We start from the raw sequence: 18,534 nt of genomic DNA on the forward strand, positions 1-18,534 counted from the left end.
TTGAGCATTTATATTGTGCTAGGATCTATAAGCATATTATATGGGTTATATCTTTTAATCATTATAATGGCCCATCTTGGGCCACAGACATTGTTCTAAGCACTTAACCTGTATTAAATCCTCGTGGTAACAGTAGGAATCAGGCCCTATTATTAACATGCTCTTTTTTTTTTCTTTCCCAAAAACCAAGGTTAATCATCTGTTAAAGTTGAAAATCCTGACTCCTGAGCCTGGGAGCTATATGTTGTTTTATGTTTACTTTTTTACTTTGTAATTATCGCATTATATATAGATTACTGTAATATGTTTTGTTTTATATAAATATGAAACCCTTCACAAACATCTTAATGCTATACATATGTTAATAAATTAAAATATATTCTTAAAGTATTCTATGATATCAGAAATTATAAATTATCAAAAATGGAGAACAGGTAACAAGCGAGGGCTCTGTTGATTAAGGAAGACTCTAGAAGAAGTATTCACAAAAGTACCCAACAAGCAGATCAGACTGCTTAGTAGCTGAGTTAAATTTCAAAACTTCAAGAAACAGAAAACTCTTATAATATTTAAAGTGTTCCAGGGAACAGAGCTTCCCAATTAGTTCTACTAATTTAGTATTCTCCCAATACCAAGCTCAATAGGGATAGCTCAAAATACCATTTATGAAAATACATGCAAACATCCCAACCAAAATATTACCAAACCACATTCAGATGTATTTCCAAATAACTATACATGATGGCAGAAATATATTATAAATTTAGAATAATCAAAACTATGTGCCACTGTCACACTAATAGAGAAGCACCCCAGTAAGTCTCTTAAATGATGCAAAAATATCAGAATTTAGTATATGATACACACCTCATTTCCTAATATTTGATATAATTTGTGTTGGGACATACAGCTAACCATTTGGTGGGGAAAACAAAGAGCAATTCATATGCACTTAAATATGTTGCCAAAAGCAGATGATAAAGAAAAATATGAATATATTTTAGAAAATAAATTTGTTTTAACACCACATAAACATAATACAATATAAAAACAAATGAAACCTGAGACAACATACTTGCAACACATACCTCTCTTCCTTAATTTTTTGAACAGCGAGGCTTGACCTGAGCACCCTACATAAAAGTTAAATCCACTCCTGAAATCCTTACTCTCTCCTTGTAACCTACCAACTTCCTTCCCTCCATTAGCACGTGAGCTCTGGGAACAAGGACTTAAGTCTGTTTTGTTTATTGTAATTCCAACACCCAGGACAGTCTTTGGCATCAATCTCTGCTCAATAAAAAGTTGTTGGATAAATAAATTATACAGCTATGTGGTATGATCCACCTTATGGTTTAAAATATTACTTTGAGATATTTATTAATTAAAACAAGTCTTTAAATAGAGACACCAAAATGTCACCATTATAACTTTTCTTCATTGAGTGTACACTTATAGGTTCAAAAATAATTAAAACTTTAAAACAAGAATAAGAAGTTAACCGCCCCTCAAAATAAATTGCTAAGGGTTCTTTCCTATCACATAAAAAGGAGCAAAGCATTAGATTTTACAATTTTACTTTACACAATCCTTTGCTGTATATGCTTTTTTTTTTTTTTTTTTTTTTTTAGAAAGACATGTAGTTTTCAGAACTTTCAGGCTAGGAGTAGAAATCATACAATTACTGGGGTCACAAGCATACAAATTGTTTTAGAATCACTGAGGCATTAAGAAAGGCAGAAGTGTAGCTGCCCAAAGGGGAATAAACAGCAGTTTGCCATGACATAAACGCTGTCATTACACCGCTTTGGAGGCTCCTGAGCAGACACAGCTTCCAGGTGCTATCTTTTCCCCTCTGCTTAGCACATCTGGGTCCAGCAGGTGGTGGGAGGGGGGTAAGAAGTTATGGCTGGAGGATAGTCACTGCTGGTGGAGCTTATAGGATTGATTACAGGGGCACTGGGGAAATTAGCTGCTCAAAGGGCTCCCCGCAGGTCCTTCGCCTGACAATTAAAAATACCAAGTGCTTTGAAATTTGTTGCACATATTTTTGTTTTCAACCCTTGATAATAAAATGAGAGTCTAAAGCTTACGGTCTATCTTCAATACACAATTGCAACTATTTTATTGAATTTGTTAATTTAAGGTAAAACCTGAATCTTGCTTTTAAGGTGTTTATAAATTAGACAGCTATGGAACAAGTAGGTCATTTATTCAGTCAGCTCTTAGAGTTTGCCACGACTAACATATTTATTGCTCTCTAAAAGTGTATCACTTGTGCCATAAATCACATGTCAGTGTATCAGTGCATCAAGTAGATTCAAGAATGTATCAAATAAGTTAATGGATCTATCAAAAGAACACATTTTTTAACCAGAGGAAGATTTATATACTAGCATAGTTATTTCCATTCATGTTTTTCATTCATTGATCCATGCATAAACTCAGTCAACAAATATCATTTGACTACCTACTCTGTGCACGGACCAGGTTTGGAGTTCAATACATATTAAGGAACAAAATGGATGTCCATTCTGCCCATGTGGAGCTTACAATACATTGGAAACAGGACAGAAAATAAATATAAAAGTGGTTATAGCACTATGATTTTTGAAAATAAGCTATACTTTTAAAAACAACAACAACAGAGTTATATTAAATAAAGGGTATATGGTGTCTACATGGGGGGGAGCATTTATTACTTGAAGAAGGTGATCAGAGAGATTAGGTTCTGTGGAAGTGTGTGGCTTCAACTGAGAAAGAAGCTAAGGATAGAAAATGGAAACATACAGAAGGAGATAGCTAGAAATATAGAAATAGAAAAAAATAAAAATAGAAATAGATGGTAGTTTCAAGATATAAATATTTAAAGACTAAAAAAGGAATGAATGTGAATAAAAAACTAAGGATAGGGATGTGTGTATTGCATTATTATCAAGCAGATACGTACATGATATAAAAATAGCAATAAATAACATGTTAATATAATTTGCATGAAATGAAGTTACGTGATTCTGAGATTCTGTGGGCAGAGCATACACCATTTAATAGTAACAACCATTATACTAAATACAGAATAAAAAAATAAAGTATAATTCCAGTGAAAGCAAATGCAAAATAAAATTATGAAACAAAAGACATAGTTAAGTATTATTTGGAAAAAGGTTTTCTGATAGAAAAACATAATTAGCAAAACAACAGATTAAAAATTCAGAATGTATCTGCAAAATAAAACATGTGGCATTATTTTAGGAAAACACATCCCTGGAACTCTTTGTTGAGTTCTTGGCAAGCCTCTTGAATAAATATGTAGGCTGCTTGGACAGATTCCAAATGAAACAACTAAAATGTTGATAGGAATGGCTTACGAGGACAGATTAAAGGAAAGAATATGTATGACTTTAGCATGTCAGACACTAAAGAAGAAACATTATGGTTTACAAGTATTTAAAACATGTAAATTAGAGGAAAAAAATTCTTTGTGTAATCGGTTGCACAATTATGAATATGTTAAAACTGAAAAAGAAATATTCCCCTAGTAATAATGTTGTTTTTCAGTCAGAACCATTTACACAAGTGACTCAAACATGGGCAAGGATTAAGACCACCAAGCAGACATTAACATTCCCAGTAACCTAAACTATGCAGACCTCAAAATACATAGAGGCCTGTGTGAACAGGACAAAGTAGGTCAGGGCATAACTGCAGAAATCTTCCTATCTCCCAGCTGAGCTTTAAATGTAGAAGGGATCCTCCCATGGACTGGGCCTTTTCTCTGTAGCTGTGCTATAGTAAAGAGTCCTGGACTTTGGTCTATAAGACCGAGGATTGTTTTGAGCGCAGATCACTTATTCTAGTCTCAGTCTACATCCGTATCTGTCAGTGGGGAAAATAATAGGTTTAAAAAAGCTGTTGTATATGAAACCATATTTTATGTGATTACATGTGTTACTCTTAGTGAGACATATCAATTATTATAATAAGCTCAATATATTAAAAGCTGTAAGATGAGGCCTGTCAAAGAGCATGATGCCTGGGACTGGACTATTGTATGAGTTCCTGCTCTAGAGGAATTCAGTTCTGCCAAGTCACTGTTCACCCTGTAGCACTCTTAAGAGAATACTGTTTTCTCTCCCATAGCTTTTAGACTGGAGATGTGGCACAAGTCCCTCTTTGCTCCTCAATAAGACTTCCTGAACATTCTCTCTCCCGCACAGTTTTAATTTCATGTCATATACCTCTATTCCCCAATACTACCTCTTTATTAGTTATCTCCTGATTTCTGATGCCCTCACTCCTTGAAGATTTCCACACCTGGTTCACTGTCATTCTCTCCAACATTTCGCTTGGTTTAATTTGGGAGAATTTCAATACCCACATAGATGATTTTTTCAAATCCTGGCCATTGGTGCCTTGGCTCTTTTCTTCCAACGATCTTATCTTCTATCCTCTGTCCACCATAGCTCCTCTGGTCATACTCCCAAATTTATAGTTGTTAATCATTGTAACTACAGTGCAATTACTTCAATCCCCCATAATCTTACTCCTCATACCACCACTTTCAATCCTTATTGCTCATTCCCCTTAGGACCCCAACTCAACCTTTCAGCTCCACCAGGATTTCCAATGGATCCTACTACCTTTTGACAGCACTCCACTTTTCTAGTGCCAGGAATAGGAAAGGGACTTCGTAAACTACCTTAGTTTGGGACTTAATGAAGCAAAGATGATAAACTCATCACAGCTGAGAAATTTACAAATGGTCCAATACCTCCTGAAATGGATAACCACAGAGACCAGGCTGAGAAAGAGAGATAAATAGCACTAAAGATTACAGCAGTGACAAGAGTGGGCTCTGGGGTAATGAAAGGTAAAAAGAGGTAGAAAGACAGAAGATTCTATTAAGAGATGGAAAGGCTGAGGAATTTAAAGTACTGGTCCCTGAGTAAGGCCCATGATAAGAAAGTCTAATAAAGGGCATTGCCAACAGGTACCTAAAAATGAAGATGGGAATCATTAGTGCTGGGAACTTCCAGGAAGTTTAATACCAGACTGTTATAAGGGTCACAAGTTCATGTGTTAAAGTTTTTAAGGGAACAGATATTAAAGAAACAAGGTTTTGAAGTCATTGAAGAAGTTCAAGATGTCATGATGGTTACTTGGGCTCCAAAGAGGAAAAGAAGTGGTGTATGCTGATGGCAAGAAGTGTTACTGTTGGACTGAAAAGCAGTTTAAAATCATTTTCGAAACAGCAGCATACTAACTCCCTTTTCTCATTTCCTGAGTTCAAGAATTGAGAAAAGGCACAACTACAATTCTCACAAGCAAAACAGTATAATAGAAAAGAGTAAAAAAATAAATTGGAATCAGAACATGTAGAATCAAGTTCAAATTGTCTTTTTTTTTTTTTGGTTGCTTGAGTTACAGGTCCTGTGGCTTTTTTAACCTCAGGTTCCTTGTTTGTTGATAAGATTAAGGATACCTTCTCTGACTCTGCCCAGTGGCTCCGGCATCTGCTACACCAAAGAGTCACGGGTTTGATTGGGGGGTGCATGAGGCAGCCAGTTGATGTTTCTCTCGCTCCCCTACTGTCTCTCTAAAAATCAATGACCATATCCTCAGGTGAGGATTAAAATGAAAAACAAAAGAATGCTGCTCTTGGAACAAGATGGTGGGGTAGGTAATGGAAGTCCCCGCTGCCTCCTGCAACCACATCAAAATCACGACTAAAATACAGAACCACAGTCACTCAGAGCCTCCTGAGATCTGGCTGCACAGAAGCCCCACAACCAGGGAGCTGAAGGAGCATCGAGACCGGGAGGAGGGGCGGAGATGCGGGCGGATCGGGGCTGAATCTGGAGATGTGGCCGCCGGCCCACACCCAGTGCCGCAGGTTTAAACTCAGGAGGGAATCTCGCCTTGGAGGTTTCCCGGAGGAGGGAGGGGTCCCAGCCCCACAGCAGGCCCCCAGCCCAGGGCGCCAGGGCCGGGAAGAGATGTCCCCACAACTCCAGGCTGTGAAACCTGCGGGGACTGTCCCTTAGGGTCACGGAGGCTGCGGGAGCCCCAGCAGCTCCTCTAAAGGGCCCGGCACGGACTCACTCGGACGCTCCCTCTGAGCCCAGCGCCGGGCAGCAGCCGGAAAGGACCCGGGACACTCGGGGAGGAACTAACCTGCCTGAGATCCGGGCGAGAGGCGGAGGGGCGGCTTCCTCCCAGGCGGAAGGGCTGGCGGAGGCCATGGCTCCTGTGGCGAGTCCTCCCCGCACACAGCCGGCAGGCAGGCGCCATGTTTGAATCGCCAGCACCTGACTCGCACCTTTGGCCCCGCCCCGTGATTCCCGGAGGCCCCGCCCCTCCCCACCTGCAGCTCATCCAGGCCATTGCCAGGGGCTTTTCTGTGCAAGTGGCCTCTCGAGCCTCATGCTTAGGACTTTCCTAAAATCTCTCAAACAAGCAGCAGCGGGCCCCATACGGCTTGATAAGCAGCCCCAGGCCTGGCACTAGCGGCAGCTGCATTGGCTCATAGCTTGGCCTCTCCTGACACCGCCAAGCCCAGCACAAGTAGCAGCCAACTACGGTTTGCTGTGTAGCTCATGCTGGGTGGCCCTGGGCAAGGCACTGGCACAGGCTGACTTTGCACCTCCCGGGAGGCCCCAGAGATAGTGCACCTGGTGCTCAGACTCGACCACGCTGGGTTACAACCCTAACACATCCACGAGTGACACACTCAAGGGGCGCACTTGGTGAACACCAAAGCTCCACTGAAGTAAATCCTACTCCATAGGGGTGTCTCCAGCACAGCAGCTCTTTGGCTGTAGCTGCAGCTGGTCCTCAAAGCTGATTGGCCTGGGGGTCAGTTCCTCCCAGTGACACCAACAGCAACCAAGGCTCAACTACAACAGGACAGTGCACACAGCCCACACAGGGGAGCACCTGGAAGGCTCAGCTCAGGTGATTGGGGAGGCTGAGCCACTGGACCCTACAGGACACCTACTACACAAAGACACTCTACAAATTCCAGGAGACATAGCAGCTCTACCTAATACACAGAAACAAACACCTGGAAGCAGCCAAAATGTGGAGGCAAAGAAACATGTCACAAAGGAAAGAACAGAAGAAATCTCCAGAAAAGGAGCTAAATGAAATAGATCCAAGCAAGCTACTAGATACAGAGTTCAGAATTACAGTTATAAGGATGCTCAGTGATATTAGTAAGACTATTAAGGAAACAAGTGACACCATCGATGACTTAATAAAGTACCAGTCAGAAATGAAGGCTACACAAACTGAAATGAAGAATAATTTACAGGGAATCAACAGTAGAGTAGAGGATGCTGAGAATCAAATCAGCAATTTGGAACATGAGGAAACAAAAAACACCCAACCAGAAGAGCAAAAAGAAAAAAGAATCCAGAAATAGGATAAAAGTATAAGGAGCCTCTGGGACAACTTCAGGAGGCCCCACATTTGTATTATTGGGGTGCCAGAAGAGGAAGAAAGAGAGCAAGAAATTGAAAACCTATTTGAAAAAATAATTACAGAAAACTTCCCCTACCTGGGAAAAGAAACAGACTTACAAGTCGAGGAAGCACAAAGGGTCCCAATCAAGAGGAACCCAAAGAAGCCCACAGTAAGATTCATCATAACTAAAATGTAAAAGCTTAAAGATAAAGAGAGAATCTTAAAAGCAGCAAGAGAAAAACAGCTAGTTACCTACAAGGCAGCACCCATATGACTGACTGTCAGCTGATTTCTCAGCAGAAACTTTGCAGGCCAGAAGGAAGTGGCAAGAAATATTCAAAGTGATGGAAAACAAGAACCTACAACCAAGATTGCTCTACCCAGCAAAGCTATCATCTAGAATTGAACGTCAGGTAAAGAGCTTCACAGATAAGGAAAGGCTAAAAGAGTTCATCACCACCAGACCAGCACTACAGGAAAAGTTGAAGGGTCTTCTTGAAGAAGAAGCTAATGAACAAAAGAACCTGAGAAACGAAATAGATCCAGAGACATTGACACATGCAACAGACGATCATATCTCAGAGGGAAGAAAGAAGGGGGGTGGAGGGTGGGAAGAGGTTAATCAAAGAAGTTATATGCATATACGCATAACCCATGGACATAGTCAATAACGGGGTGAAGGCCTGGGGAGAGGTGGGAGTGAGGTCGAGGGGGGAAAATTGGGGGGAAAATTGGGGGGAAAATTGGTATACCTGTAATACTTTCAACAATAAAGGTAAATTTAAAAAAAAAAAAAAAAAAGAATGCCTTCTCTGCTTATGTTACCTAGAACAGCAATAGGAAATGCTTAAGAAATTTTAACTTTTATTATTACTATAGGGGAATAAATATAATAAAGCATATGGAGATCCATTGCAACTATTAAATACTATATAAATATACATAAGATATTAATAAGGTGATCTCATATTAGATGATATCATTTTCATTATTTTGTAAAATATTTAAAATTAATCCAATTCTAGTTTTTGGGGGTTTTTAAAAATTTTTTTTGTTTTTTTCTAATCCTCACCTGAACTTATTTTTTCCATTGCTTTTCAGAGAGAATGGAAGGGGAAGAGAGAGAGAGAAACACCGATGTGAGAGCGACACATTGATTTGTTGCCTTTTGCTCAGGCACAGACCGGAGCTGGGGATTGAGCCTGCAACTGAGGTATGTGCCCTTGGCCAGAATCGAACCCATCCACCCTTACAGTCTGTGGTCTGACGCTCTAACCACTGAGCCAAACCCTAGTTTTTTAAAAAATAAACCATATTTTGGTTAAGTAATTGTTAAAATAAACCAGACATAATATAATTTTCTAGCTGATGTGGTTTAAGACTTTCTGGTGCTTTTGCTAGGCTAAAATTTCTTAATAAATTACACAGAAATCAAATTAAATTAGGATGGGTTGTAAGTCAAATTAAAAACCTTCATTAAACAAGCAGAAATAAAAACCTTGTTAACCTTCAAGATCACTTTGTCCTACATCATGTATCTGAAAATAACAGAGAAAGCAAGCTCTAGCACATCGGACTGAATGACAGTGGAACAATGCAGAGGAGCAATGGAATCCATGAAAACCAAAACAAATTATAAAAATCATGTTGAAATAAAATTGAATCGCAAGATTTTGAAGACAATGCATTTTGAATCACTTCCCAAGTACTCTTCTTCTCTCTCCCATCTTAACTATTCTTACTAGCCTTACATTATTCTGAAAGACACATTAACTGTTTCTGACCAGAGTATACGCCAACCTTTATTTCTGAATGTGAGAAGAAAAAAAGTATGACACTTTACCAACTTAAATTTGAAATATTAAAAAATATTGTCCTGAGAGAATAAATATAATTTACATCTTCCAAAATAATCTACCAGCTAAGTAGTAATTAGATATAATGTGTGTTTTACAAATAAGAAAATCCTTTACCAAAATATCTCCATGATAGACAGGATGTGTCACATAGTATGATTTAGTGTTAAGAGATCAGGCTTAGATTTAAAGTGGATTCTAATTCTAACAAGCTACTTAGTAGTTGTGTTATCTTAGGAAATTATTTAACCTCTCTGTATCTTCATTTTTACCATTCGTATGTAAATAATAATACCTGCCTCAGAATTATTGTGAGAATCAAAGACAGTACTTAGAACAATGGAACACATAGCATGCACTCAATAAACACTATACTTACTAACTGTACTTATAAAGAATCAAAATGAATGCCCCTTGTTAACTTTTCTGGCAAGATACTTAACCTGATATAGTGGCAGTCCCCAAGTAAAGAGATGAAAGGAAAAATGAAACTTATACCAGAAAAAGCGTTTCTAAGTCAAAATTAAAGTTCGCTGAATGTCAGAACCTTGTAGCTAACAAAGTAATCTATCACTTAGAGGCAGCTTTTCTTTTCATTGGTGATGCATCACGAATATAAAAAGCACTCCAAATCATGCCTGTACGTTACCATTACATTTTAAAAAAGCTCTTGCAAGAGCATTGAGCAGTATTTTCAAAGTAGGTTCATCTACAACACAGATTGTAAAAAAAAAAAAAATGAAAAACAAAGTTCTTGAAACTACTTTTGACTTTTTTTTTTAATATAAAAGATATACTGCTGTTTAAAATGCGTGTATATTTCTTCAGGAACACTGATTTGGGGAGGAGGAACAGCTCCATTAATTTCAATATATAGAGTCTCCTTTGGGTTTTGTTGTCCCTTGTTTAGTTGCGTTGTTTGTTTTGCCTGATACTGTTCTAAGCCCTGGCTCTGTGGGAAACACAAAATATGAAGCAAGAACTTGGCATATAAATATTAAGGCATTTTGAATGGTAATTCGCTTTTTGTTTGTCTGTGGACAGCATTTCAAAAAATGACTACAAAACAAAAGTTAAACTATAGAAAGAAAAAAGGTGGATAAACATACAGGAAAAATAGTGTGGATAAAATCTGAGTTCAATGCACATTTGGAGAGAAAAATGTGACGACAGAAGGGCATCAGAGATGTGAACACAGACAGAAGATTCATGCTTTTAGATGGGAGGCCGCTTGCCATTACCAAGAGATATTTGTCAACTTATTTCAAATACAAATATCCTCCAAGGTTCATTTGACTGTTCCAGTTTTTCTGCTCAAGTCATGAGCCCATTTTACCCTGTCTGTCTTCACATAATCTCCAGTATCAGTAAAATGTAAATGTTCATCCTGACCTCAGTAGAGGAAGAGATTTAAGAGGATTATTCTGCATTCCCGAAATAAACGGCTTTATCAAATACCAAGCATTAGAGATTACCTTCAAATCAAGCACAGTATCATCTAATAAGAGATTAAAACCTTGGCCTTCCCATTTATGCACTGCTATACTATATTAAATTATTTTTAAAGAGATCAATCAGTTTGATACAGACTTGTTTTAGAAGAGAGAAAAAGTAAAGCTAAGATACAGAGCCAATCTTTCTCTGTAGTAACAATCCCATTCAAAAGTGCTTTAGTACTTAAAAAGCCCTCCCTTAAATTCTTGTACATAAATTCCTCATTCCACTTCACGCACTATTAAATCTTCTGTTGAACAAATCCTACTCCGTTACCATCAATATAATAATGCATATTTTAAAACAAACTAACAGTACATTTTCTTCTAAAATATAACAAAATAATTCTGGGACATTTTATCTGCCCCCTGAGGTCCTCCTCTTCTTTACAAAATTGAGTAATATGTTTTGTGATAACATTTTCTCTGGCATGATGTAAACACAAAGTTTTCAAACAAGCAAATTATTCAGAGTTCTGTCCCTTTCGTCATTAAGCAGGTTTTCAACCTTAAACATTTTTGACAAAATCTCTTCCATGAAGCATACATGTCACTGCCTTTGTACTGCAAAATGTTAAACACATTGCAGGGAGTCTGTGTCTAGAATGCAAGACCAATATTGGGACCAATTACTATAATATTCACACACAGCAATGCCCTCGAGCCTTTAAATTCAGCCAGATCCTCTCCCCAATAAATATCCCCAGTATTTTACCCTGTAAGCTTTCACCGCTTCTGCATATACTTTTTCAGTCTCCAATTTGTCTATTAGCTGCCATGTTTTATTGCTCTGATTAAGTCTGGCCTGTTACTTCATATGCCCTTCATTTTCTGGATCTAGTTTAAAGAGAGCCCAGGAACTTAAAAACCAAGAGCAATAGACTTTTCTATACGCTCTAAGGCCTAAATATAGTATCTATTTTATGTGATCAGATGTTTTTGATGTTTTCTTCTAGGTTCTCAGCTATGTGCTACAGGCAAAGCAAGAGTCTTCACTACAAGTAGAGTGGATATAAATATTTGCCCAGCTGATAGATTTAGGCACGTCACTGATCACATCAAGGTGTGAAATTCTGAGTTGCTCCATAATTCTGATCCTGATTTATTCCCATTTATGTTTTAAACCTCAGGGTTTAGTGGTAGAGCCTTCACATTGCCATCTTATTTTTTTTTCCTCACAAGAAAATAAATTCCAAATTCTAGTTTTGGAGATTTGCAACCTTTTAAGAATCATGACAGAATTTATAGTGAATGCTATGCCCTAGATGCTATCGAGCAAGGAAATGATGAGGGTGTGGCAGGGGAGAATGGAAAATGACAGAGAGGGAGAGAAAGAGAGAATTTTTATTCTAGGAGGACTCTGACAGAAAGGATGCCCTGGAGACAGAGCGTTTGCATGGTGTCAGAGACTGTATAAAAAAGTGAGAGAACTTGTAGAAATGGTGTAATGGTGAATCTGTAACCTGGTTTTAAGGGTTATATCAGCAGATGCAGGCACTACTTTGCAAGAAAAGGTTATCAGGTAAGGACCAATAAGAAAACCATAAATGATGTCAAGTCATTGACAACCTGAAACATAATAGGCACATATATAAGGATTAATAACAGGCTGAAATAGGTAATAAAACTTAATCATGTCATTTAGTCTCTTTTGGGCACACAACTTATGTTACTTAGGAACTTGCAAACTCTGAAAAACATACCCTCTACCCTCATGACAGAAAAGGACATGCAGTCATCTCTTACCAGTATTACAGACGTGCGTAATATATAGTCAAAGATCAATACAACAGAATTTCTATTTATAAAACATACAGTGGGTATGGAGAACGAGCTTAAAAGTATGCCAAGCATTTCCGTAATAATTGTTTGGCTGCAAGCACCTCATTAGTTCTATATGCATTTCCTTTGAAGGTACTCAGGAGACCCCTGAGAAATAGTAGTTTAACCTGGACATGAACTTGTTTGTGGCAATAAGAGCAACACTGTTCCCAAGTTAAAATCCCGAGGTACAAGCAGTGGGTCCTCTCTTCTTCAGGGGAGCACTGAAAACTAATTAATAACATCAGTTTCCTACTGAGTAGAAATTCACTTTATGTGACCTTGCAGACTAGCACTTACTAGCTCACTTCTTTTATTTTTCCCATCTTTCCTTTCAAAGATCTCCACTGATTATCCTGACACCTGCTGGCAAGGGCAGAGTTGATCCCAGTCTACTTTTCCCTTCAACAACTCTCTCAAATCAGACTTTTTAGAGGTATTTTAAGTGACAATTAAGTGGTAATTCATTTGGTTTAAGTAGTTATAGTACTTAATTTCTAGCATTATCACATAATTATGAGAAAACTGTCAATACTCATCCCATATGGGTAACCATTTGACTCTTTGTATATAAATGCATGTTTGCTTTAACCAACAGATATTAAAATCATTACACGGGCAATGATTTAAAAAGCTAAAACTAAAAAAAACATGCTAGGCATCTTTAATAAAACACAGATAAGCACTGAATAATAGGAATGGGTTGGCTTTGATTTTCTACTGTGCTTTTCTCAATGTCAGTTTGCAAACTACTTAGGAAATAAATTCAGCTATATAGAGAGTAAATTTATTAGCTTTGACAGAAGCCATGCCATTGATTAGATACTTCCGAAATTTGTTATTTGTTTCTTAGTACCTACTCATTCGGATTTACTTTGGCTTGAACTGAGTTCTGAAGCTTGCATTGTTTGTTGTTGTTGTTTGTTTGTTTCATTTTGGCAAGGATACAGTCTAATGAACCTACTACCTCATAAATCATACTTGGTGCTATTGCACCTGCAAGTGTGTTCAGTGAACAACATATATCAGAATTAGTTTTTTAGGTTTTAGAAACTCTCAAATCTAGCACGTTTTTAAAATGATAACATAGACAGTCCATCCCATTATTCAAAACCCTGAAAAAGATAAAAAGTTTTAAAATCAATTACCTAATGAAAAATTTTATATTAATATCAGTGAAGTTAGGAGTTTGGGCTACAAATTTAGACCCTCAAAGCTGTTAGCTCATGTTTTGTAATGGTTGTGAGTAACCATGCTATGTTATTTTAGCCATGTATACCTTATCCCTTTACTTTGTGCTGCTATAATTTTGTGAGGGGAAATCATGTTTCTAGGGATGAAAGCAAATTTTATGAATAATTTATTAAAAAATACCCAAGGTCCTAAATACATGTTTTATATGAATAATGATCTTAAGATATTTGAGAAAAATACAACAGAGTTTTAATTTAGAGAAGAGTTTAGAAGTGCTATACGTGCATTTGCCTGGCTTTGAAAATCTTTGTTACTTCAAGGCCATAGAAGGAAGAATAGACCATTTCCAGTTTTTAACCATTGATTTGTATTATTATAAATGTTTTCCCCAAATCATATAAATTTAAAACAAAATGTATTTCAATTCTAAGGAAACATTTCAAGAATAATGTTCAGAAAAAAATGTTCGTGACCAAGGGAGGGAAAAAATGTGTGTTGTACCATGACGGGGCATGACTTGGCCAAAGTTTTGCATTAATGTCAAATAGTCACAGCAGGATACTTTATCTTCCCTTAATTATTACTTTGAATTCAACATCTCAAAATTATTTTTAAAGGTTTCAACAGGAATCTAAACTTAGCACTTACTTTTAAAGTATAAAATTAATGGCCAAGTAAATTAAGTAATGAAGACACTAATGTGTAATACTTTTTTAAACACATAAAAAACTGTTATTTCAGCATAAATATTACTATAGTAATCGTAGAAGCATAAAGTTGTTATGTCCAGTGAGATTGTTCAGGTACTAACTTATTTTCATGTAGAACTACCTAAAAATCGCCATTTATTAAAAAAAGGAAATGCTAATGCCAATGATTCATAGTATTTAGGACATGTCTAGACATTTTTAGACAGTGCCATTTGCTTAAAGACTTCATGCACAAGCTGCAGGCACAGGGGCAGATTGCATAAGATGTCACGTGCTTGCTGCAACTGTATGCATGTTATTGGATTTTTTAGAGCAACCCATAACGATGAATAATTTAAGAGTTAATAAAATATTCAATCTGACTGATCCATTGGTTTAATTTTAAAATAAAAATGACTAATAAAAAGAATTGCATGCCCTTATCAAATCCCAGGCATTAATGCATGGAAATTGCAACCCACACAGGGAAACTCCAATCTCTAAAAGGCACACATTGGATAAATGATGTGTGCGTGTTGTGGGGGGACGGGGGTGGGGGGCGGGAAATTCTAAGTGTTACCACTGGCATCGATAACTTTGCTCAAAGTTTAATTGCTTGGAGCTGTCACCCCAGCTGCACCCTGCCTTCTGCAGGGCTGAAGGAAAATAAACAGATTGGTGCGAGTTTAACACACATCGCTTATGGGAAACGGTGTTTCTTCCTAAGGCCCTCTTTCCCTCTCCCCACAGGCTGGCTGAAGGAGAAGCCTCCTGCAGAATTTGGAGTGCACAGCTGCCCGGGCGTTGTCCAGGAGCCTGAATGGGGGGGCCAGGCCGCCTCACCACGGGGGGTCTGTCTGCAGGGACCAGCTGGGCCCTAACCCTGGTATCTTTAGGCAGAGCTCTGGGCTGCAGCGAACCGGGACTCATCCTGCCCCAGGGCTCCTGGAACCAGACCCAGCTCGGCTACGGCGGCGGCGGGAGCAGAAAGCAACCACCTCCTCCGCCTCTGCCGCCCCCACCTGGGAGCCGGGACAGACGGGGGCGGGGGCGAGAAGTGGGTGCTGCGTGCGAGGCGGCGAGCGCGTGTTTTCGGGTTCGGGGTGGGAGCGGAGGCAGGCGCGCGGGGAGGAGAGGAGTGCCTGCAGTCCTCCCCGTCTCCCTCCAGCTCCGGGGTCAAAGTGCGGGAGGAATGCAGACGGGGAACGAGAGAAAGGGGACTGCCCGCCGTGGGAGCGCTGTCCCTGTCGCGTCGCGGGGGACTCCGCCGAGCAGCTGCAGAGCCACTGCCACCGTAACCTTCAGTGGAGTGGCCGCTCTGCCCGACAGCCGGGAGGGCACTCTGTAAGCGCAGGCGAGGTACACACCTACACACCTGCCCACACCGGGCGAACGGCCTCGCTCGGGGAGGGAGGGCGCCGCGGGGGAGAGGGCGGCGGAGCGCCGCTGGCGGGGCGCGGAGGCACGTGGCCAGGCACCGCGCACGCCGGGCTTCCTGCGTGAGCAGCGGCCCACGCGCACACCAGTTCCCTGGGAAGCGAACGGATGGGTGGGTGCGTGCACGGATGGTGCGGAGTATTCCTGCAGTACCTAACCTCAGATGCATTCCAGTCAACAGTTTTTTAACCCAACTCTCCATTTTTAGAGGCAGAGCATTTTAAACCCCGTAGCGCGCTCAGCTCTCCGGGCGCAGCAGCCAGAGGGCCCCTTGGAAAGGGCTGCGGGAATCCGCGAGTGCGGGAAGAGCAAAGCCCGCTCGGGCCTTCCCCGAGCGCCTGCTGCGCCCGCGGCCCCTTTCCCTCGCCGCCTTCAGCCCCCGCCAGCGCAGCCACTCCGCGACCAGGGCTGGTATAGAAAAGCCACCCCTCGCAAGGGACCTGCAAGTCACCAATACAACTCAGCAGGAGACTCTCGTAGTGTCCCCCTCCCCCGTCTCTCTCTTTTTACAGCTGGTTTATTTCACACGCGTCGTGGAAAGCACCACCAGCCCAGCTCCTACAACTTTTCCACTCCCGGGCAGAGCGTGAGGGTCGCCTCGCACTGCGTGATTTTCCACCTCCAAGAGTTAAGCTTGTCCAGAAGGGAGTGCTGAGCAAAGCTCAAGGCCCCTGGAACTGCGGGAGAGGCGGGAGCCGGGGTTCTGTACTCGCCGCCGCCTCCGCCTCCGCGCGTGGAGAGGCGGGAGGCAGCCACGCCGCGCGGACTTGTCAGACCGTCCCCCGCCTCGCCCTCTGCCGAAACTCCCCGCGTTACCTTTGGGCTTCCCAAGGGCTCGGCTCAGCCCAGCCCCGCGCCAAAGCTCCGCACCCCGGGGGCTGAGAGTCCTGCGCCCCTCCAGCCACTTCCCATCTCCACCAGAGGCGCCCAGGCGCCCCAGCGTCCCCGGATCGGCCCCCAGGAAATGCCCACCCGGCGTCCTCACCCAGCTTTGCCAGCTCCGCTCAGGGAGGGTTCAGCGGCCACCGACGGCCAAGTGAGCGGGGCAATGGCTGGTGCCCAGGAGCGCCGCTCCCTCCTGCCTCCCCCCGTCCCGTCTTTCCTCAGTCTCACTCAGGTACCCGCACCCTCCTTCCTGCTCAGCCCCGCGCACTCGCTCTGACTTTGCGAGCACTTTTCAGGAGAGCCCAGGGCGTGCTGCCTCCTCCGGGCTGCCTCCAGCTCCTCTCGCCGCCCGCCGCCCGCCCCCGGCCAGCCCAGGGGAGCGCCTCCAGCCCCACGCACGGCGTTTCCCAGGGCACTCCCCTGGGTCCCGCACCCAGTGGCGCGGCCCCCGCCTCCTCACCTTTGCAGAACTGGGGGACACAGAGACTGAGCCCGACCAGGAGCCAGGCGGCCACCGAGCGCTTCATGATCCCTTCTCCACGACTTGCCCCGGGCTGGTTAGGAGTTGCAGCAGGGGGGCGGCGTGGCGGAGGGGGCACCGCAGGGCAGCAGCAACCCCGCCCCTGACGGCGAAATCTGGAAGATGTCTTCTTCCCGCAGCGCTTCCTTAAACAAATTCTTGGGGAGAGCGAGAAGAGTGGGCGACCGGAGCGAGGGGCCGTTCTTCCCGGTTTGCCTGCGCTCTGGCGCAAAGAGGTGGGCGAGCGCTGGGGCGCTGCGGGGCTCAGCCTGCGCTGCGGGCGGGTCCCGGCTGGGGCTCGGCGGGCGGGGCGGGGCGCGGGCGCCGGGGCGGCTCGGGGTCCGCGCTGTGGACCGCAGGCGGCGCGCTCGGCCGGCGCTGCCCGCGCGGCTCCGGCTGCGGCGGCTGCGGGGCTTCTGACTCGGAGAACAATGAAGCGTGAGGGCGGGGAGCCGGCGGGCGGGCGGCCGGGCGCACGGTGTACAAACAGGCGGCGGGCGGGCGAGCCCGAGCCCCCCCGGCGCGTTCCCCCGCGCCTCCCGCCCCCAGCCTCCCTCCTGAGCCCTCCCTCGGCCTCCCCTCCCCCGACGCCCCGGCTCTCTCCGCGCGTCTCTGTGTCTCTGTCTCTCCCTCTCTCGCTCAGAGGTGGCTCCTTCTGCTGGAAAAGGGAGACACCGCAGCCACACCCTGGCACCTGCCAGGCCCTCTGAAGTTCCTGCGTTCCCAGGTTGCCCGTGCCTTCTCCACACACGACAGGGGCGCTGGGGTGAAGGGAGGCACCTTTGCTGTCTGAGATTTTCTTGATTTCCCAGCATTGACTTAATAATTAACCACGTTAAGGATTCCCCAGAAGTCCCATTCTCGGTACAGCCAGGACAAGAAGTTAAGAGATTTTGAAAAGTGGCTCTCGGGGCACAAAGCTGCAGAGGCAGACCCTGCAAAGTGAATTGTCCTGGAGTCTCCAGAAACGCAGCGGCTGGCCCCGGGTCTCCCAGCCGGGGCGCCCCACTGTGCTGCCCCCACTTCTGTCACCTTGGGGCTGGGACGGGGGCGCTGCGCTCACCTCCTCCAGGGGACTGAAGGGCGAAGGCTTTGGGCAAGCGAATAGGAGACGTGCGTCTCCTAAGCGGGGCATCTGCCCCAGAGGAGAAACATTGGGGCGAATTTGGGGACGG

At 43.0% G+C, this 18,534-nt stretch overlaps 1 protein-coding gene across 1 annotated transcript in view; it reads right to left on the reverse strand.

Annotated features, from left to right (window-relative positions):
* The window catches only part of EDIL3 (EGF like and discoidin domains 3), a 357,017-nt gene extending 339,418 nt beyond the window's left edge, over positions 1-17,599 (reverse strand). Inside the window, exon 1 of the mRNA XM_016210330.2 lies at positions 17,300-17,599. Within this exon, the coding sequence (XP_016065816.1) occupies positions 17,300-17,366 (67 nt within the window). The 5' untranslated portion in view covers positions 17,367-17,599. The remainder of the gene's footprint in view (positions 1-17,299) is intronic.
* Between the last annotated feature and the right edge of the window lie 935 nt (positions 17,600-18,534).

This window comes from Miniopterus natalensis, chromosome 3 (assembly GCF_054644295.1).
Source record: "Miniopterus natalensis isolate mMinNat1 chromosome 3, mMinNat1.hap1, whole genome shotgun sequence".
NCBI lineage: Eukaryota > Metazoa > Chordata > Mammalia > Chiroptera > Miniopteridae > Miniopterus > Miniopterus natalensis.